Source organism: Uloborus diversus, chromosome 1, assembly GCF_026930045.1.
Source record: "Uloborus diversus isolate 005 chromosome 1, Udiv.v.3.1, whole genome shotgun sequence".
NCBI classification, from domain to species: Eukaryota; Metazoa; Arthropoda; class Arachnida; order Araneae; family Uloboridae; genus Uloborus; species Uloborus diversus.
In genome coordinates this window covers 44,914,978-44,938,016 of record NC_072731.1, presented here as the reverse complement: position 1 = coordinate 44,938,016, position 23,039 = coordinate 44,914,978, and the positions used below count along the sequence as shown (strand labels likewise).

General features: G+C 31.2%; 1 protein-coding gene across 1 annotated transcript in view; it reads right to left on the bottom strand.

Annotated features, from left to right (window-relative positions):
* The window catches only part of LOC129229523 (zwei Ig domain protein zig-8-like), a 284,088-nt gene extending 262,466 nt beyond the window's left edge, over window positions 1-21,622 (bottom strand). The window contains exon 1 of the mRNA XM_054863846.1: window positions 21,075-21,622. Within this exon, the coding sequence (XP_054719821.1) occupies window positions 21,075-21,207 (133 nt within the window). The 5' untranslated portion in view covers window positions 21,208-21,622. The remainder of the gene's footprint in view (window positions 1-21,074) is intronic.
* Between the last annotated feature and the right edge of the window lie 1,417 nt (window positions 21,623-23,039).

The following is a 23,039-nucleotide window of genomic DNA, read 5'->3' as shown; positions in this document are numbered from 1 at the left end:
CTATTTTTCCATAACTTATTGTTATTTATAGTGTTTATTGATCACCTTTTATTTTCGTTACGCAGCGATTTTTTAATTTGAGAAAGTGGTTCATCGATAGAAACTCTATGATCCACCTATAGTAGCAGGTAGCCATGACTGGACCACATGCTAAAATATTTATTTTTAATTTTCATTCTTTATTGTGTATATTTATCATGAAAGTGGATATTATTATTAAAAGAGAAATATACTGAGAAATTGTTCCTATAATTAACGTGAAAGTTGGATTTCCTTTCTAAAAAAATCGAAAACTGTTATGTGGTTCATTGACAGCAACCTTCCCCTATATTTATATCATTGTTCTAGGTTTTTGAATGGTTCATTTTCCTAAAATTCAATAGGAGAATGATTTATTTGATATTTCGTTGGTGATAATATTTACTTGCAGAGACGTTTAATTTACGTGTTTGGATGTGTTGGATTAAATGAATGCAGCAGATTAAATGAGTTCAGAAATTCTAAAACAATATAATGCCAACAATATATGTTAGTTAACTTTCACAAGAAATGTATCCTCAGAAATTTCAGTTTTTTTAAAGCAGAAGCATTACTTTATATTTATATGCTATAAATTGTTCGTAAACAGCTTAGAAAGTTCGTCACTTGGTATCAACTGCTTATTGATCAAATTTGCTTCAACGTTACTTTGTTACTAAAAGAAAATACAGTATTGTGGCAATTAATTGGGAAATTCCTTTATATTTCAAAAATATCAGTTTTATTCTAGTTTTACATAAACACATTTGAAACTAATGATTAATATAACCTCCACGAGACTGGCACATATGATTTTAATTCCAACGTCTTAATACCATATGACAATAACAGACAAAATTAGCTTTTCCATCGTAGTACTGTCAAACTTATGAAATTTTTTTTAACGATATCGCTCAAAATTTCAATCGGATTTAAGTCGGGTGAGTTTCTGGGCCAATACAGAAGAGTAAATTTGTTTTTAGAGCTGAAATTGACAATTTGCTTCGATGTGAGACATCTCGCGCCGTCTTGTTGAAAAACGCCATCTTCGTTCAACTTAAGTTCAGACATGGTTGGAAGCACCTTTTGCGGTCAATATTGGTTTGTAACTTGTACCATTCATCATTACATCTACTGGAACAAGGTATTCTGTCCCTGAAACGCAGAAACAACCCCAAAACTTCCTTTTGAGCGGATACTTGAGTGCTTGATTAATGTGGTGTGGACGGACAGGTTCTCCTGTGCTCCTTCTCACGAACGTGGATCCTGAATCCCTGAACCACAAAGTGTGTTTCTTCATAAAATAAAACTTTTTCTAAGTATTTCTCAGTCCATGTTTTATATTTCCGTGCCCATTCTAACCTTTTGTTCTTCAAGTAAGGCGTGAGAAGCTGCTTCTTGTATAGTCGACGTGCTTTCGGACCACGTTTTAAAAGCCTGTATCTCACTGTTGGATGTGTAATGTCAACACAAGCTGTCACCATGGACTTGGACAGATCAAAACTAGTTAATCGAGGATTCATAACACTCATTTGACTTAAATTTTTGTCATCACGAGCCGATGTTGATCTTTTTCGGCCACATTTTCCAATACGGTTAGTTTCAGCATTTCCTGTTACCTTAACCCATTTCAAGCCGAACATCGAAATTTTATAAAATTTGGTATTATTTTCTCAAAATTGGGTTTAAAATACATCTATTAAGACACAAAAAAAAGTTTCTTGCATAAAAAATGATATTTAATTAAAAAAATAAAATTGGCCAAATCAATGAACAAATATTTCAGTGGAACAATATTATTCTTAGTCGATTTTTTACATTTTTAAAAGAAGATTTTCGAAGCATTTTGGATGTAAATGGACTGTACATTTGAGGCACAAATAAATCGTGCGGTTTTTGCGCACTTTACATCGTCTGCGGGCTTTTTTTTTCCTGTTCATTTATGGCATATGCGATTCTACCAGTCCATATTTCTTTCGGTAGAGCTGTGGATGATGGACGACCCTTGTTTGTATGTTATTGTACCGTATTTTCACCAAATAGATTGTCTTTGAATTCAGCTTTTAATAAGGCAATCGCTATGTATGACCTAAAGTCTGTAAGTGGCATTTTTGTGTTATTAGCAATTCTATGTAGCTTCCATGAATTCAGTATCACACTATCAATAATATTTGTAAATAATGGCCACCACCATTTTGCTTTAAATTATGATCTGGTAATTTGCTATAGCATTGTCATGCAGGTCAACGCTTCCCATATACTTTTTGTATTCCAAAATAAAGTTCGTTTGTGAAATAGAAATTTCCTTTCGTTCACTGCGGCTATACGTTTGGCATTTACTTTGGCAAATTGGTCCCATGATTGGTAACAATCGTTGCTACAGCAGTCTTTCTATTTGATAGTCAATGTCTTCACATCCTTGTTGAATGCAAAATCATACGAACCCCGAGTTTTTTTTTTCTCCATATTTTTGGAGTCATCCAATACACATTCAGCAATGCAATTTTTGCGAGCTGTTCCAGATGCAAAAAAAAAAACCTTTTCTTTCAAAATTTCGAATAAACTGTAGGAAGAAAAAAAGTTATCAAAATATATTTTGAGCATTTCAGGTTTTGGAACAACGAAAAGTAATTTCATAACAACACTGTTCCTAATGGCATTTTTTTTTTTTTTGTTGATTACTACTAGTCTCAGCACCTCCATACCGAATGAATTGGAAAAGGTATCCGTCTGATGACCACAAACACCAAAGTTTGAATCCAAACCTTATTGGCTTTCCCTTTATGAACATTTTTCATGAATGCCTTCCAAAATAAGGCACCATCTCTTCGTCAATTGACAAATTTTGAGAAAAGATTCCAAATTGTAGATACTTTTTTATATGTAGGAAAAATGGGCGTAATTTAGTAAACTTATCTGTTTTATTAAGAGAAGAGTTATCGGATAAATGGATATTTTGTTTTGAGTTTTTAAATCTGATTCGACTCGTGCTTTTCCGAATCATTGACAGTCCTTTATCATCTAAAGACCAGTACATATCTACTTGGGGAAGAGAATGGTATACAGAAAGAATTAGTATGCCTAAAAATATTTTCAAATCGATTGCGGAAAATTGGAAATCGCGACTATTATTGTCATTAGCATATTTTTTTGAAAAAAAAGAGAGAGAGAGAGAGAAATCTAGTATTACACATCTGTTAGACAAATTTGAATAAAATAATAAAAATTTGCAAAAAAAAACGAAAAGAAAAGAAAAAAAAAGAAACGTACGATTTTTTGTATAAAAACAAGGTTTTAAATTTTTGCTTATTGTGCATACATTCGGCCAATGGTGCGTTTACGCACCATTAAATTTGAATGACGATTTATAAGATTTTTTATGACATTATTTTTATTTATATTTTATCTATAGAATTTACAACTTTAACCCAATATAAGAACGTGTGATTAATCTCCATTGGATTAATTATACAATTTCAAAAAGTTGAATTTGACAGTCAACGTTTCAAGGTAAAAAACAAGCATATTTTGAAATTTTCTCTCTTTTCTGCTTGTTTCAAATGAAATACTATTATTGTATTACTATAATTGTATTTCTTGTGATTATTTTGTTGGAAAAAATGTCACATATAAAGCTAAATACGGTTTTCAAAAAATCTTGCATTACATTCTGATGGGCTTGCGTATGCGTTCCAGAACATTTCCAAGTCAGTAATACTATTTTTTGGCTGCATATAAATCCTTCATTTCTTTATCTTATATAATTAAACACTGAACGTATTTACGTATTTATGCAACTATTTATGTAACTATGTACGCAACTATGTATGTATGTCCAAGTTTCTTCTCCCAAACGACAGAAACTGACCATCGAACCGGGTATCGATGGATTCCTAATCTTCCCATCTTCATGTTTGGCTATTTAACATAATCCTCTGATACTAATTAGCGGATATATCAATTAAAAACTATCAGTTGGGACACTTAGATTTCGACATAAAATTCCTATTTTTCAAAGGTTTTCTCCATTAAAATTATTATTCATTGCTTCATCTCAACTTTCCGCAGCAATGTTTTTATTAAAATTTACAGCGTGAAGTAAATTATTGAGACGCGAAAGATTTGTTGTCATTTTTTTCTCGAATATGAGCAAGCAAAATTTCTTCTTTTTGTTAAAGGCTTTTCCTGTAGTGGGGGATTTAAAATGTTGACTTTTTGGTTATTTTTCCGCAATCTGCCGCAAAATTTTACCATTTTTTTTTTGTTCAAGTCAGAGTGTTGAACTCACGTCACTCGACATAACTTTTATTTTCGAGGAAGACCAAGCAAAGCTGGGCGATGCAGCTAGTTGGTTTTTATTTTTCGTATTAGGATAAATACGTTTAGGGTAGACGGAACCCGTTAACGCATGGGGCTCGCTTACGCAGTGCCCTTTTTTCAAAACGAATTATAATTGGAGAGCCAACTGACATAACAAATTGATGTTGCTCCCTAGCAAATATCATCACAAGTTTTTGAGCATCAGTCGAGCTTCGATCTAGCATGCAGAAAGAATTATCTGTTTTCTATCCAATCGAGTCATTTTTGAGTTGAACGTTTTGACGCTTATTGTGAATAAAAAATACTTAGTTAAAAAAGAACAAATGTATAAAAAATTGCAGAATTTTATCCTTTTTTCAGAATTATATTTGTATGAACTTAAATGTTATTAAATTTTTTTGTACATTGAAAAGAGTTCTAAACTTGGTGACGGGGTAAGTTTACGCATTGACATCGGAGCACCTTTACGCACGTTTTTACTGCGTTTTACTTCTAAACGTGCCCTGACGCTTACTTCGCTCCGAACTGTCTGAGAAATTTTTAGAATTTTCAGGCAATTTAGTTTTGAAAATCATCATTTAATTGAGTTACAAATTCGTATCTTATTGCCTACAATCATGTAGTGATGTCTTGATGCCCGTTTAGCTTTTACTTGATACACTATTCCAGTCGGTAATAAATTTGCTTTATTTTAACGATGGAAAGACATTATATTCAAAACCTTAACAGAAGCACGTTAGGTGTCAAAATAAATCTGCGTAAACGTGCCCCGTGTCCGGGGTAAGTTCACGCAACCGACTTGGATTTAAAAAAAATTTAACGGTTAAAAACACACACTGAGCAACAATTGAATATACTAATTTTTACTTAATTAACTGCTTCATAAAACCGCAGTGTCTAAATTTTCCTAATTTAAAACATAAAATTTAGAAAATTCATTGAATAAAATCCACGTAAACGTGCCCCGGTCTACCCTACTGTTTATTTGAGTAAATTTATTTAAGAATGATAAGATGAGATAAGTCATTAAATAGCAAGTTCTGTACACTACTACTCAAAAAAATACAAGCTTTATACGGTCTTTAACGTTTGTCTCACATATGATGTTTGTTCACATTGACTTATCAACTGAAGTTAAACTTTAAAGGGATTTTATTGTAAGAGTTTACTGTTCTTATTCAATGTTTTGCTAATCAGCAATCGTGATCAATACTGTAACTTCTTAATATAACTTGATGTCGTGAACAAAATTGTGTAATAATGCATTTATGATTATGTAATTACTGTTGTAAAATAATAGTGATATTACATTATAACACTAAAGATGGGGAGGAGAGACATAGTTAAGTATTTTGTTATGCTTTAAATGTCTGATGTTATTACAAAGTTAGAAGAAAAGTTTAGCATAATAGGTCAATATATTATATTTAATAATGGGAAAGCTATACCATATTTTTTGTAAATACGTCTATCAATATTGCTGAGGCTCGTACTTGTTTTTTTTTTTTTTCGTTTTATTTCACGCATAACCACTGCGTCATTGTAAGTAAAAATCTCATTTTTAAAGCATCGGAAATATAAATTGTCAGTAGTTAATATGAAGATATTAAGACTGAAACGAAATAACTATATGATGATGAGATTAATGAACTAATTTGATGTATAATTAATCTAAAGATAAAGATGTAATCCATTTATATGTTAATCGAAAAAAAAACTACATTTACCGATAAAAGTTCAGGAAATATTACTTAACAAAACGAAGAAAAGCTGCAAGGGATAATGCATTTGTTTACAAATATCCAAAGTGTCGAATTCGCAATTTCCACATCGTACGTATTTTACATTTTCCATTAAAATTAAACGTTCAAGAGTTTTTGAACGAGTGTTCGAGTAAAAGGAGAAAAAATCCTTTAACATTATACTAAATCTGAAATCGAGATTTTTTTTCTATTACTGAATCTCTTAGATTCCTTTTCTTATGCTTAGCTTTTTTTATCAAAGAAACTTGAAGTGTATTAATATAAAAACTACGTTTCTAGAGGAATAGCTATTTAGAAACAAAGCTCTTAAAGGAAAAAAAAAAGCAATCTAAACATTTTAAAGAAAAATGTTATTCTGTTTTTCCTTCTTCTTTCTAATTTTGTTGGCCTTTTGTTAAATTAAAATGTTTTAGATATGGAAAATATCTGAGCCATATAAATGTGTGCTTAGTTATTTTATTTATTTTTATATATTGTTTTTATATGTGAAACATTTTAAGCTGAATTAAAAAGTAATTAAAATAGAGATTACATTAGAGCGGGAATGACAATAAAGTAAATTTTAAGGGAAGTATTTTATTTTGTTTCAGACGATGCAATTCATTAGCGCGTATTAATCCAGATAGGAAAATACTAAAACGATAATAACTAATTATGTATATAGAATATTTGTTTTTATTTCAATAAATTAAATCTTCTTAAAGGCAATAGAAAACAATAACTTTTAATCTATAAGGAGCGATATTAGTAAGTGCAAAAAAAAAAAAAAAGAAATATAAAAGAAGGATAAACGTCTATTAATAGAAATGTTCGCGAACACATAATCTTTACTAATAATAAAGCTGAAAGTCTGGATGTCTGGATGTCCGGAGGATGTCTGGATGTCTGTAGGATGTCAGGATGCCTGGATCTCTGTGACGCTAATAGCTCCTAGACCGTTCGGCCTTAAATGAAATTTGGCACAAAGTTAGTTTGTAGCATGGGGGTGTGCCTCTCGAAGCGATGTTTCGAAAATTCGATGTGGTTCTTTTTCTATTCCAATTTTAAGAACAAAACTATCATAAGATGGACAAATAAATTACGAAATTATCATAACGTGGAACCGTAACATGGGCACAAGCCAATTGGCGAGATACGAAATTACCATAACATGGAACCGTAACATGGATACAAGCCAATTGGCGAGAAAATTCACCATACATTATTTGTAAATATACAGGCGAACCAAAATACCTCTCAATTTTTCTATTACGGTCAAAGCCGTGCGGGTACCACTAGTACTTAATAAAGTAGCATTGTAGGTTGCTGATAATAAACGTGTAGCTTGGTAACATTAAAAAAGAACTAAATTTAGTACAAAAACGTGAGGAATTAACTTATTTTAATTTATAGTTATGGAAACCATATCAAAATGTTCTTATACTTATACTAGAATATATCTCGCAATGGTATAACGGGGGTAAATTGCCTTTTTCACAGAGGAATTGGCTTTCAAATTTGACGTGTTCCAATTCATATCTGTACTTTAAAGCCACACTTACGGAAGTAACATTTTCATTTTTTTTTCAGGAGAGAGTAAAAGTGTTTTTTACTACATACGAAATTTTTTACTCGTGCTCTTATAAAACTGTTCAGAAAATATATAGTTTTTTTTCCCCGTTGTTAAAAAATGCAGAATAGAAATCTATTCATACTGTCTGACCACCAATGAGATGGAAAGTCAAACATCATGCTTATAAGCGTAAATGGGACCATCTTTTAGTTTTCAGGGATAGTACAATTTTAAAAATAAAATCATCGATCTTAGGTGGTCCATTAATGAAATAATGCCCTCACGCTGGTCATTTATGACTTATGGTTTCGTACTAAGGTAGGAATTGACAGACTTAAGTACATCCATTTTATCGGGAGTTTCACTGTTGGTGACGTCAGAGCGTTACTCGATCAATGATTTTGGCTATTATAAATATGAGAAGTATAAAGGTGATCTGAATCAAATTTTAAAATTCAAGAGTTCTGCACAACGTAAAACAATGGCATCACAAATTCTTTTTGAAATTGTACTTCAATTCAGTAATAAACACTAAGATTTATAAATTATAACATTTAGATAAATTAAATAGCAAAATAATAGTTCATAACACTGATTGAAGTTTTAGGCAAAAAAAAAAAAAAAATGTATTGATATGTATTTCTTTTTCTTCAAATTATTTCAATAAGAATCAGGATTTGTTTTGCCTTAAAATAGGCATATACTTTTATGAATTCTTATTTTTATTGGAACAATCATTTTCACCTATTGTCTACGTAGTTCCTGGAAAATAACTGTCATATACTGCACTGTCAAATATATATTTCCTGGTATACGATTCATTGATGCTCACACTCGGGAAAGTATTTTAAGAGAAACATACTTCAAAAAGCAATATTAATGATGGATAGGCATAACGTATCGGGAATATATGTATTCGCATAAAATTTTATGTGAGTTGGACCATATTTTCATCTTTTCTGTTATTTTTGCATTTCTCATTGTTTTCTTATCATCTTCTGAATCTCTAACCAAGCTAAAATATTTGATTGTTCTCTGGGGAGCCATCCGATGGAGCTTCCATTTTGGAAAAACGATGAAGTAAAACAAAAAGGACCATAAAGTACCCATTACTTATTCTTTCAGATTGAAGACACTATTATATCATTGACTGTGTTAAAATAATATTTCCAAATTTATTACATTATATAATTTTCAGGGTTCAGTCAAAACTTCAAACACTGTTTTTAATTGTGTTAATTAGTTCTGAACCAATGATTTACTAAACTGTGTTAGGTTTTTCTATATGATAGCTCATCTCAAAACATCTTGTTTATGAAGCAATATCAATGTTTAGATTTTTTTCGCTGGAAGACTAAATATTTAATTTCATATACTTTTTTCACATTCATATGTTGAACTATTTCAGTATTATTTCAATTTCATTTGCTAAAAAAGGAACAGAAAGATAATTCTTCAAAACACAGACAGTGCTGCGTATTAAAACTAATCTATACCCTAATAAATAAGCAATTTTTTGGAAGTAACATCTGCTGTTCTTGAATTTTTCTTAACAAATTATGTATATAAGTAAACATATAAGATAAAGTCTTTAAAAATATAATTCAGCGCAATTATTTATATAGTTTTACAGTAGAAATTCAGTTTCTCTCGATTTTTGCGTGTGACATCTTTAACTGAATTTGAAAACCGGAATATTTTAGTAACGTAGGTAGCGTACATTACTGTCATACCAGATGCCTCAATAATTGATTTTAACTTTCATTGTGACATTATTGTATGATGTTCTAAATTGGTTTGGAGATAAGTGATGTGTAAATGAAAAGGTATCAAAAGTTGTTGTAATGAAACAGGTAGAAACTTGAATGCCGCTTGGGGATAATGAAGGACGACATTGGGAAGTGTGGATGTAGATTTTAGCTTAGTTCTCATGCGCGTATTTTGCAGTATCTTCGCAATTCGTGCGTATTTTGCAGTAGTCTTGATCTTCTGCGTATGCCGCAGCAGATCAGCAAGCAGTTTTGTGTTTATTTCCATTGAAGTAATTGCGCATTTAAAGACACCAATGCATTTAAATTGCTAAATTTGACGATTGAGAATCGGCGAGGTGTTATATGTTTTAAGTCTGAAGATGGGGTTTAGCCAACTAATATTCATATCTGAATGATGTCATACCGTCGCGTCAGAGGAACAGTAAGACATCTAATTCCAGGAAAAACTGAAAAATATTACGGGATTCCTTGATTGGTCAAAATTAAATGGGCCCCGACTGTTGATCCTTCTATTTTGCTTTTGAATTTATCATTTGTCTTATGCGTGAGTAGATTTTAAAATTGTTTTAAGTAGTAGTTATTCAGTAGTATTTGATAACATTCTAAACTACTAAGTTTCAATGTTTTTCTTTTTAGTTTTTTTTTTTTTTTAATGGTTTTTACGCTGTCGGGATTTTTGATTTCATTTAATATTTTTTCAACTACTTCACATGTTCCAGAAACATATCTTGCATCTACTTATCAGCAGTGCACACAATTTCAATCAAATGTTATATGAGATTTGTGTGTGTTCTCATTAAATACATATTTATCGAGAAATTAGTGTAGATAAGAATACTAATAATGCATTTTAATTAAATTTCCAAACGGGGGATTTTTTTCATTTGGAAATAAGTGATTCTAGGTATTTCAGAAGGTATGCATGAATACGTTTCAAATAAATCTCACAATGCATTCCTGATCGTTCATTACCATTTTGTAAAAACGTAACTGTACCTCACAGTAGATAATTTTAAAGAAAATAATATCACATAGAATGGGTAAAATTTAGATTACCATGCTAGATAGCTCATTCTTGATGTGTGCGAGTTACGTATACAAAACTATATTAATTACTAAAAAAAAATACGATACTTAAGAAAAAAGTTAAACATTTTAAAAGGATTTTAACTATAACTTTTTATTAGAAAACAAAAGTCTGAAAATTCACTGAAATTGTCAGAAATGTCTTACCTATGATCGAAAAGGAATTAATAACAATCGATGCTTAAAATAAGAATTGTCTTGATGTTAAAGTGAAACTAACACTGAATTTTACTTCATGATCAGACTCTGATTGTAATTCAGACTTAGTACTTTATTCCAGATGTAAATATTTTCTTATAGAATAAAGTGTTTAGATCTAGTTTTTTTACTGCAATACAAGCCAATTATTTAGAATTTGAGAGAAAAAATAGAAAAAAGAAGTAAAATAAGAAACTTAAATCTGAAGATGTTGTTCATTTAAACGACACGATGTTTTCTTAATTACTCTACAAGTAGTAAAGAGGTTTAGTATTCATACTCATTTTAATACTTGGAAGAAGGTTCTGGTAGTTTTTTTTTTTTTTTTGTAAAATATTTTTTTTACGTAATAGTTTTACGTAATGGTCATTTCACAGTGTTTTATCCAAATGCAGCGCACATATTACCGTTGCACAAAAAATGGAAGGCGTGAGACGGAAATCTACTTCGGCCAACGATCTAATTTCATCGCCAGAGAAAAAAGAGCAGAGAACAGAAAAAAAAATGCAAAAGAAGGTGCAAAAAACCGCACAAAACGACTGCTGTTGCAATATTTGAGTTAGAGATGAAGAGCAAAGCATCATTTAATGTATGAAATGCCATCAGTGGGTTCATCAACACCCTCACGTTACCCCAAAGCAAAGGAAATTCTATTGTAAATCCCGTAAAAAGGCTGTACAGTTAAAATTCAAGTTATTGTATCATTTACTGTTACGGTCCAATTTAGGAAGCACATGGTTCAATATAGGCGCATAGATTCCTAAATTGGACTTTTGCAACTTAGTCAAAAATAATTAAAAAAACTTTATCGTCATATTTACAGAAAATGTAATCTAGTAACGGTTTGCAAAATTTCATTCGGTGTTTTTCTTCTGGCTCTAAACGTGCGAGGTTGTAGAAAAGGCTTAGCATGTGCAAAAAACATACGTCTACGTTTTATTGTGTAATGTAAAAATTTTTGCAAATTTTTAAAAGAACTATTTTTATTCCAAATGATTAGATGTTGGCCCAATGAAATTGACTGCTCGTCTTGCATACATCATAAGATAAGTATTTTATTTAGTTTGGTTATTTCACTGAAAATATTTACATTACGTTAGTCACGAAAATGTGCTATTTTCTGCTTAAAAACTAAACTAGATGATTGAACCAAACATCATTTTTTATTTTCTTACATCTGTGTCACATCTACTTAAAAGTGCAAAATATTTATTTTAGTATCAGTAGATATAAAATAATGTGTGTGACTAACGTAAAATTTAAGCTGTGACTAACGTAACAGTTTGCATGTGACTAACGTAACATTTTTAAAATGACTACCAATATTTAAAACTTATTTAGTTCAATGTACATTTTCATGAACAATTTTGAATATGTAGGCTTTCTATATTGATTAAAAATACAACGGGTGAAAAATACCAGTAATATTATATTGTAGACCTTCTGTTTACTTAGAAAAATACTTTTTTAAAGGTTTTTAAAAATATACTTCCAATTTAAAGAATTATTGAAAAAGAAAAAAGGTGAATAATGCAAAATGAGCACTCTGCTGAATGTGCATTCAACACAAGAATCCAAGCTTAAGAATTAAGGTAATAGAAATACAGTCTTAACAAAGAAGAACGTCTCTATTTTTTAGGAAATACCTCTCCACCTATTATTAAAATGAAGTAATGGCTGCTCGTTGGAAAACCTTTGAAGATGTTACATGATACAGTGACAAAAAGCGCTGCTGCCATATATTTCAGAAAATTCTAGAATGATCATTTAGAAATTCAAATATTTGCGGTGATATCTGGAATTACAATGCATCTTGCAAAAACGTTCAAATATTTTTTTTTTCGATATTACATTTTAATTCAAAAGGATGCACAACACTATTCGTTCGATGAATCACTAAATCTTAAAAAAATGATATGCCATTGAAAAGTACCACGGAGTTTATGACGATAATTAGTATATCGGCAGAATACTAGAATTCGGTGAAACTGTCAACTTGCATAAAGTTAATTTTTTTTAATTCAGATATTTAGGATTTAATCCGCCCAAAATGATGTTAGTAAAATCAGTTTTTTTTAATTTGTTTATTTTTTCTCACATTTTAATTGAGTTAATTGAACTGAATACTTCCATTCAATTTCTTGCATTAATATGGAAAAAAAGTAAAGAAAGAACCATAATCCTACACAAAGAAGGTTCCTTAAAATTGTAAAAGTAATATAAGAGCAAGAGATTAATCACAAAGTTTTTTATATGCATTCATTGCTTGTTATTCGATGGTTACGTTAGTCACGTTACGTTAGTCACACACAGTTTTTCGTAAAAGTACAATTAATGGCCGAAAAAGATTCATCTGAAATAAATCTGTAGTACATTTTTAAAAATAGATTGTTTACCTCTTACAAATATATCGGCCAATTTTAAATGCCAGCGTAAGTTTCAGAAAAATTTGCCTCGTAACATAGCATTTGTTTCTCAGGGTTGCAAAAATGTTACGTTAGTCACAATGCCTTTTTTGGCGAAAATACACCCGCCAGCTTCTTTTGCTTCAAATTCTTGGTAGAAATGAAAAATAGTCACCTTGTACGTTTTAAATATGCATATTAAACGAAAATACATTTATTTTTACTCCCGGTGTAAATAAAAAGAGTTTGAAAATCAGCTGCGAATGTTACGTTAGTCACTACGAAATGGCCCGGTATTGATGTAAAAAAAACAAGCTTTTGACATTTTTTTTTTTTTTGATATTATTATGTAATATTTATCGGTTACCCTCTGTGAACCTTTAAAGTTTCACTACAGATGTAAAAATCTGTTGCATGATGTGGAACTAGAAACCCTCACAAGACGCTCATACTTTTTCAAATGAGATACGTATCTAAAATTTCCAAATATACTATAAAAAGTTGTTTTGGGACATTTATAACGAGAGAAGTTGACCTGATGTAATAACAAGACCTAAACTATCATTTTTTTAGAAGGAAGATTTCCTGTTATGTTTAGTACTAGTATAGTGCCTAGAAAGAGTAGTGTGCCGACCGGCGCTTTTTTCCCCCGAGATTCTTGAAGACAAATTGTATGAAAACCGCTAGATGGCAGTGCGGTCGAGGTGCACGTTCAATTTCGCGATGTTTACATTAGTAGACGCGGAATTTTGTTACAATTTAGTTCCGCGTTTCTCTTTTTTACCTTTATTTCGTGAATATTTCATGAAACAGCGTTTAAAGCTTTTAATGGAGGCATCAAAGTTGAACATTGGAAGAAATAAAGCTTCATCTTGTTTCGTATCAGGGTGCAAAAGTGAGTACAAAACATGCAAGGAAAAAGTTACGCTTTTTAAAGCTCCAGCAGATGAAGAAAAACTGAAGTGGAACTCGTTAATTCCCAGGTTAGATAAAATTTTTGATAAATATAGCTCAATTTGTGCTCTGCATTTCGAAAAACATTTTATTGAAACGCATTTTAAGCATATTATAAATGGTGAGGAAGTTTTGATTTCTCGGGGGAAAACTTTTTTGAAATATGAGGCAATTCCGACAATTTTCCCAAATCTGCCAACATACTTTACTAAAAAATTACCAAAGAAAAGGTTCATCAGGAATTATACAGTTAAGAAAAATGTTCCCTGTTTGAAAAAAATAAAACTTGATCTTTCCGCAGATGAAACTGAAATAACCACGTATAAATCTATTATAAATGAAATTGTTCATATTAATTTGCCTAACGAATATTGGGTTTGTATGAAATTTAAAAAATCTCCAAATATTGTAGTTTTTGTATATAATGAAAATTATGTGGAAAATAATATTGACAATAAAAGGATGTTTTCAAAACAAAATTTTACACAATTGACTGAAAATTTGATACTTATATTTTAAGGCAAATGTATTATCAATCGAGATGACTTAGGGCGCAGTTTGTTGTTGTTTTTAATGCCACTTGAAAGACTCAAGCCCCATTCATGTAGCCAGGATGAGTTTAAAGCAGAAAGGAGCGACTCCTGAGTCAATGAGGCCCCTAAATGAGAAAGAGCCCGACTTGGGCGCGGTATATGGTAGCACCACCTCTACAGTTTATAGGTCTGGAGAATAGGTTGGAAATCTCCAGCAACGCTACGCCTGGTAACTGTTAGCGACCGACCATAAGACTTTCGGACAAACGGAATCAACGAGGACGTAAGTTATATTTAAAAAAAAGTTTTTTTTCTTGAATTACAGCCTTTTAAAATCCTGTACAAAATTGATAATTTTTATTGTTATCGTCCCTCGTTATCGAGATAAAAGGTATTTAAGTCTCCCAAAATTTTAAGAAAAGTAGCAAATTTAAACACTTGGCGAGGGGTTGAAGGTATCAATTTCTCACAGACGATTTCCTCGTTTGCATTCACCTCCCCCCCCCCCCTTATTCCTACGTGAAATTCCATTTCTTTTTTTCAAAATGATAAAATAACAAAATCGTTACATCACTGGAATCGTTATTAAATTCACATTATTAAATTAAACCTTTTGCGTGAAGAAATAGTTACTGAAAAGTTAGAATCTAAACTGAATGTTTTTTCGACATTTCTTTTTGATGTAATATCAATTACAAATAAAACATGCCATAAACAATGCGACTCTTTTATTATATTTTACACTATAAATTCTTTGTAAAACAAATAAAAAAACATCGTATCCTAATACGTTTCTTACCTTCCAGACGGAAATGGAACATAATCTCTGCCAAATCACTTGTGCCGCGCAATTTCTAATGTGAAATACCGACTTGGAAAATATTACGTAAGAATGAGTTTGATCCCTCCTCCCCAAATAAGGGTACGTAGAGGTTTTTCCAACTCCCCTCCCCCTCGGGATCCTTACGTATTTAATGAATGGCCCCTTATAGTCAACTATTTTCATTGAAGATAAATTAGCATAAGATAATTTTATATGCAAAATAATAAATGAACACCCATGTAACAAATAGCATTTGTTACAGAATTTGTCTCTTGCGCTGAAATAAGTTCAATCCGAAAAACGGGGCTTTTAAACTGCGAAATCAGCATGCAATGGCTGATTTAAAACGAGTCTGATTGAGGAGCATAACGTACTACTCGAGCGCAGCGCCATCTGGTTTTTCCTCAGATCTGACTTCACTTTTTCCCCGTCGATCGGCACACTACTCTTTCTAGGCACTATAGTACTAGTATTAGAACGTATGCTATTACAAATGACTAGTAAAGGCAATATTTTTTTTTAATGTTTATTTCTTTACTGAAACAATTATTCATTTACGATCACATCATTATGACGTCACAATTGTCGATCTAGGTTTTTAATTATTGTTAGAGATTGACTATACATTTAATAAGTCGTCATTCAGCAAATATTGAAGGTAGAAAATATGAATAAATTACTTATTGCGTACTAGAGATATACCTGTTAGTGAGTAAAAGAGTTGACAAGTGTTTTAAATGTTCTTTTGCCATGACTTTTCATTTGCTTCAGAGAAATCAACTACAGTCTCATATCATATAAAAATTAGTACTTAGAATGAGTTTTTCAAGACATAGTATTAAAAGTTAATATATTTATATGTTCGGTTTTCAATTGCATAAGAAAAATATTTTTGAATGTCTATCAAGTTTGATACAAGTTTCCTCGTTGTTTTAGAGAACGAAGAAAACTAGAGACTAAAATATGAATATAACAATGTACATTAAGTATGATTAATATAAACATAACTAGAAACTTGCCTGGTATATGGTAAGACGGATGAAAGTTGTTTCTACATTTGATCAAAGCAATTTACCCATTTGATGATATTTTATACTTGAAATGTTAACCTTAACTTCAGTGGATTAACACTAAACTCCAGTAGATAGCGTTCATTGTTAACTACTTTTTAATTTCTTCATTCTCTTTAATTGTTTTGTCAGTAAAACAGTTAACATACCGGATCCAGTTCAGGCTTGTCAAAATAAAGCATTTTCCAGCATGTCAAACATTATCAAATTATTATGCCATGGCGCAAGTTTCATTGTTGGTGACGTCAGTGTTACTCGATCAAAGAATTTGCTATCATATATGTGAGGATAACACAATAGTATAAAGTCTAATGATGTGTTTAATAATTGATGCTAACAAATATGTAAAATGTGTGAGCAAACCCATGCATCAAAGAATAAAGCTGTACAAACGCAGGCGATGGTAAAATTGATTAACCGTATATTTCTATTATTTCTGTAATTTATTCGAACCTTAAGGCGCTGACGAGAAGACACCTAGAAGCTAATATGATCAACAGGAACTGGAACGTTTACCCGATCCTTTTTTTTTTTTAATGTATATGTGCGATTTTATGGTTTCCATATTTTTTCGAGTAATTTGAATAGCAGATGAAATGGGAAAAAATGTTGGTTAAATTCATAATTAGAATTGTATTACTAGTATTTTTCATTAGTTTTTAGGTTAATAACAAAAGTAATAGTTGATTTTTATTTGTGCAAAAGAATGAATGTCACACGTTGTGTGCCTCGGTAAACAATGTTTGGATGATATTCGGTCAGGGTTCGCTTTTTCTTCGATTACATTATTCAACATAAATTATATTTGAAACTTTTATATAATAAACTGTGTGGTACAACTGATTTAGTATATTTTAATCATATATATTGTTTTAATATTATAATAATAACTAACTAATAATTTTATTTTTTATGACACGGATAAAACATTCACGCTTTATGTCCAGTTATTTCAAAAAGTCCAAACATTGAAGATGAAAATTTTGTGTCACTAATATTAGCACATATATAAGTCAATTTTCAGGATGGTAATCTTACAGATACACACTTTCAGTTAGCCGTCCAAGTGATTAAATGAAAATGATATTTTTCTTTGATAGTAAATTTGTTTCATATCGTATGTGAACCCTCAAGATATAAGTATGTTTTATTTTTTTGCACGAAAAAAATCCATTGCAAAGAAAATGGCATGACTTTAATAATCAATCAATATTACCCGAGCCAAAGGCTACATTTTGGGTTTGAGTTTGAAGTTTTTAGGCTTTTTTTATGGCAAATGTTGCTGGTTTAATTGTATTTCTATTTGAAATGTTTAACATTCGGTTTGGAAATCATTCGAGAGAAGTATTTACACGGTTTTAGCATTTTAAACTGTTAAAGTGTTGTGATTTTGCTGCTGTGCCAAATACTATGTTTTTCTTTTCCAAAGCAAATATGTTTTTGAACCCATCGAAACGCTGAACACGCTGATTTTGTTTCAGTTGAAACGACTAAATAGTTTCCACGACTATTTTTCAGCAGTTTTACCACACCAACTCCTCCGCTCCAAGATCCTTAAATGTCAGTTTAGCGGCTCAAAATTTTCTGCAGAAGAAGTTAGATAATTATAGATAGATCCAGGCTCATTCATCCCAAATAATCAACTTGAAAAACTAATTTTGCATCTAAAATATTTGCTATACGAAAAGTGTCTTCAACTGATTCCATTGCTATTTCAATAAAAAAGCAATGCAGGTATGAAAATCTGGTTTTCGTAGGAGTGTAGTAATTACTTTTTCTAATTATGATGACTAAATAATACGTTTAGCAGCAATTAAGTGGCAGTGATCTTATAGAAAATAAAAGAGAGAGAGAGAGAGTATGATAAACATGTTCCCCCTCTTGTGATGAAAATTACGGTTCTATTCGTAAAAATGAAGAGTAGCCACAATGCATTCATAGCGTAAAAAGTAATAACGAAAAATGGATGATTAAGCAGGGCGACGAGAAGTCATGTTAGCCTAGTCGGAAACTATGGGCCCGGCCGTTGTGAGGACCCAGCTCAGGATTGGAGAAGCATACATTTATTTTGTTTTATGAGTGGAAGGGACTTGGCGAATACACTGACAAGGGACCCGCTTGGCTCTCGGAGGCCCTGCGGTTAAGATAGTTTAAAACTGTAATCACCACTGAAATTGCTGGCAGATAAAGTTAGGGCTATACTACTTAAAGTATGCAATTTTCTCCGTAATGAAGAGTGAAAAATTAGCCAGAACCTCAACTCCAATTTCTAACTTTAGATACGTGTTCTAATGATCAAGCCAACATGTTACGAAAGCTTCGATTATGTATAGAAAATTTGAACATTAAAAAAACTTCAAAATTACATATATGTAATGCGCCATAAGATGTATCCTTGTTGGAGCTTTTACATATATATATATATATATATATATATATATATATATATATATATATATATATATATATATATATATATATATATATATATATATATATATATATATATATATATATTTAACACTACGTTAAGGGAAGCTGCGTTACATATGACCTAATTTACAAAAAAAAAAAGTTTCAGTTAAATTTTTTGCAAATTACTTCAATTAAATAACTATTGAAAAATAATTAAAATTGCCCAGTTACCTAAAAATAGTTAATAGATATGATTGATGACAATATCCTCAAAGCGAGTCAAATAAATTGAGTGCATAAAAAGAATGCAATGAAATGAAACAAATATGCATTAAGGGCACTAAACGTTGATTTAATCTGAATGATGACCAAATTTACGCATTTTTGCACACTTTGAAAAAGAGAGAAAAAAAATTCTAGTTTTCAGTCAAAATGTGCATTTATTTTTTATGTAACTTTAATACAAAGGCGTCCAGTTATAAAAATAATTCATTGAGTAAAACCAATAGCATGTTAAACTGTTAAATGTTTAATGCTTGTTAGCATTATATGTTGTGCATTATTTTGGCTTATATTCATTACGTGTAGAACAAATGAAGTAAAATGACACAAACACGCATTAAAGGCACTATTAGTTTAATCTTGATACTAATCAATGCTACGATGTTTGCACATTTTGAGATAAGAAAGAAATTGCAGCTTAGACTCAAAATTTACATATCTATTACTTTTAACTTTAATATTGCTAAATGTGTACTGCTTTTTAATATTATAATAAATACAAGCAGTGAAAAGCATTTAATTTACTGAGTGTATTAGTTCTATTTAAATGAAATAATACAAGTACGAATTGTAGATGAATTAAAAACAATACATGCTCATTTTGTCATAATAATGGATAAACTTACTCAGTTTTGAACATTTTGAGATCGAAACAGTCCTAGTTTAGAGTTAAAACTTGCATTCCGATTTTTTTTTGACATTAAGACATTGACCTCTGGTTTAAAGAACCCGAGGTCAAAGAAAATCTCTCATTTTAAATCTCTCTCTTTCAAGTTCTTTTTTACTTTATTATGGGACAAGAGAAACATATTTTGTTGAATTAAGACAAGTTTCGTGCTATCAAGGGAAAAAAATTGATGAATACTTGTTTCACCTAATGTTTAACTGATTTTTAATTTTTCGTTCAAATAAATATTTTAATATCAAAACTGAATCATTCAAAACTGACAAAGGGGATTTTTCGCTACTAAATATTATGTTTCTCTAGTTTTAAAAATAATAGATTACGCATTTTTCTAATTTATTTCAAGAAAAAGGAAATGAAAATCCTCTAAGAATATTGAGGGAAAAATATAGGAAATACACACACAGGAATTTTTTCCAGCTTAACGTATTTGTAAACACAATTGCAATAAAACTTTGGAAATAAGTCACCTAAACTTCACAAAATACATATTTACTAATAAAAAACTACTGCAAGAGTCCTTGTCATATCTATACTTAACTTAAAGGTATATGCTATTTAATTTCAATTTAAATCGGAATCATATTTTATGCGTGAGAATTTAGGCAATATACAAGTCACCATCATTTAAAGCGTTGAGATTTAATTGGGGTTTCTAAAATAAAAATACTCTTTTATTACACTGTTATTATGTTTTTTTACACATGGATGAGAAATTGTTTGCAATCATGCTAATTAGAACTACAAAGAGAAAAAATTACAAACTTCTTTTTTTACATGGTGCATTTTAAAATGCTTAGTATCAGTATTTTAGTTTTTGATTCTTGAACATATATTTCTAATGCTCACAAATAATGCACGTGTACTTTAATGGTAAATTTAATAGGTTTTGCTTTTTAAAAATATTTAACATATCATGAGACAAGGATTTTAGAAAAAAACATAAACATTAAGAAATGTTCTAAACATTAAGAAATGACAATTTTCTTTTTTCAAGTTTTGGAAGTTAATTTGCGTTTTAGTAGCGAAGATGTATTATTTCAATATTCTGCAAACAAAATACTTTAAAATAATATGCACACATCATTTGAGCATTCTTAGCTAAATAATTTATGTCCCCAACACAATTTTATTTTATTATTAACTAATTGGAATTTTTATGTGTAAGAAATAAATAAACGACGTAATAAGTACGAACCTTTTTCCGTAGTTTTGGCGACAACAATAGGAGTAGCGTTGATAGCAAGTCCAAGAGCGATCCAAAATATAACACTCGGATTCACCAAGAGTCCTTTATGCGTACTATCCCGTAGAATCTTCAGCGTGTGCATTGCGAATCTGTGTCAATTAAAACTTTTTCACGCAGACGATTCCTGTGTTACATCAATCGCACGCGCTGTTGAACGTCTTATTGCAAAGAATACTTCAAACACAATATTTTTCTACAAACCAGAAGTTAAACAATCACACCCGCAGAAGTTGTCCAAACGATTGTAAAGTGTTTTTATTTTTAAAAAAGCCTGCACTTTTTAATCCGTGCCAGTCCAGGCCTTAGGTCGTTTGGGAGCATTGCCGGAAAGTAAAATGTGAATTCCGGAAAATAAACAGCAAATCCAATCCGCTCAAAGTAACCGATTTTTTCCCCGTTTCTTCTTTTTCGTCCCTCACTTCAGATTTATCCTGTTTCGATTTCAACAGGAAAACAGAGACGGACGAGTAGGAGCAAAAGAACAGAGCACCACTGCAGATGCGGCGCAAGTCTGCTGCCGTTCCTCGGTGGCGGGCAAATCGGGGGGTGGGTCTCTGGATTGGCGGGAGTAAAGAGTTCTTTCCCCCCTCCTACCGCGCAGTCTCTGATAGTACTGCTGCCTGCCGCTGCCGCCTAGCTCGATAATGTTGCACTAGGGGTTGAGGTGAGGGTGGAACAGCCCGCGAAAGAGAGAGAACGAGGGAGAGTTTCACTCCCTCATTCCCTTTTGGTTCACAATCCGAACTTCAAAAGATGCGGACGTGGAAGAATGCCGGAGAGCAAAAGCGTGAATTAACGACCTCCTATTATTTCTCCACGTTGGGCAGAAAAAGAGACATTGTTATCATACCCCAGTATTGTAACTGGCGAATCTGTGTCTGAAATAAGGTTAAGCAGAAGCTATGCATATTAAACAGATAATTTTGAATATTAAAGCAGTAAAATGGACATTACTACAATAAACTCTTTTTTTTTATTCCCGTCTTCTCAAGTTTTCTTTTTTTTCTTTTTCATTTCTTTGAAATGCATTAAAAATTAAAATATTCACTCATCAGAGTTTCTGAATATAAATTTAAAAAGCCTCCGTTGAGATTTAAAATATACTTTTTGGTATGATATAAATGAGATTTTAATTTCCATCATTTAAAAGAGGTTTTAAACACAAAAAAAAAAAAAAAAAAAAAAAATCAGAAAAAATTAATTTCTCTTTCTACACAGAATTCTGGATTAAACGAAAATGTGACTTCTGTCACCGAGTCACTGCCGCTGTGATAATGTTGCATGAGACCATTAAATTAGTAGGAAGTGGTGGGAAGTAAACAAACCGAGTTTCACAAACCGAATTTGAAAAATACTGTAGTGTGGCAGATCAGGAGGCTTTGAAGGCCAAAATTGAAGTGCCAAGCACGCAACTGATGCAGTTAAAAATTCAAGAAGAATAGATGCTACAGCACAGTGTAGTTCTGGTTTAAAAAAATAAAAAGCAAAAAATGACTCGAATTTGATTTCTCCCTGTTGCCGAAAATTAAATAATTTTTTTCTGCACACTTAGCATTAGCGCGGAAAATTTGTGACTCCTTAAAATTAATTACTGGGCAAAATTTCATGACTCTGAGTTAATGTCGTTTGCTCTGTCAAGTGACCTTGAATTTTTGAGATTTTTAGAAAATCAGCTAATAAAAAGAAAATTTACAAAATACTTTTGATTCTCCTGAGTTTTAAGCGTTAGTGCGGTAGTTTTTTAAGTTCTTAACGCAAAATACTGCGTAAAATTTCAAGCCTGTGAGTTACTTTTTTTCCCTGCTCCGGAAAGAGGCCTCAATTTTGAGAGTTTTACATAAAATTCCATAAATACGAGTGATACATTACAAAGAAGCTTCATACCTAATATACTGCAATGCTTTGAAATTTAAA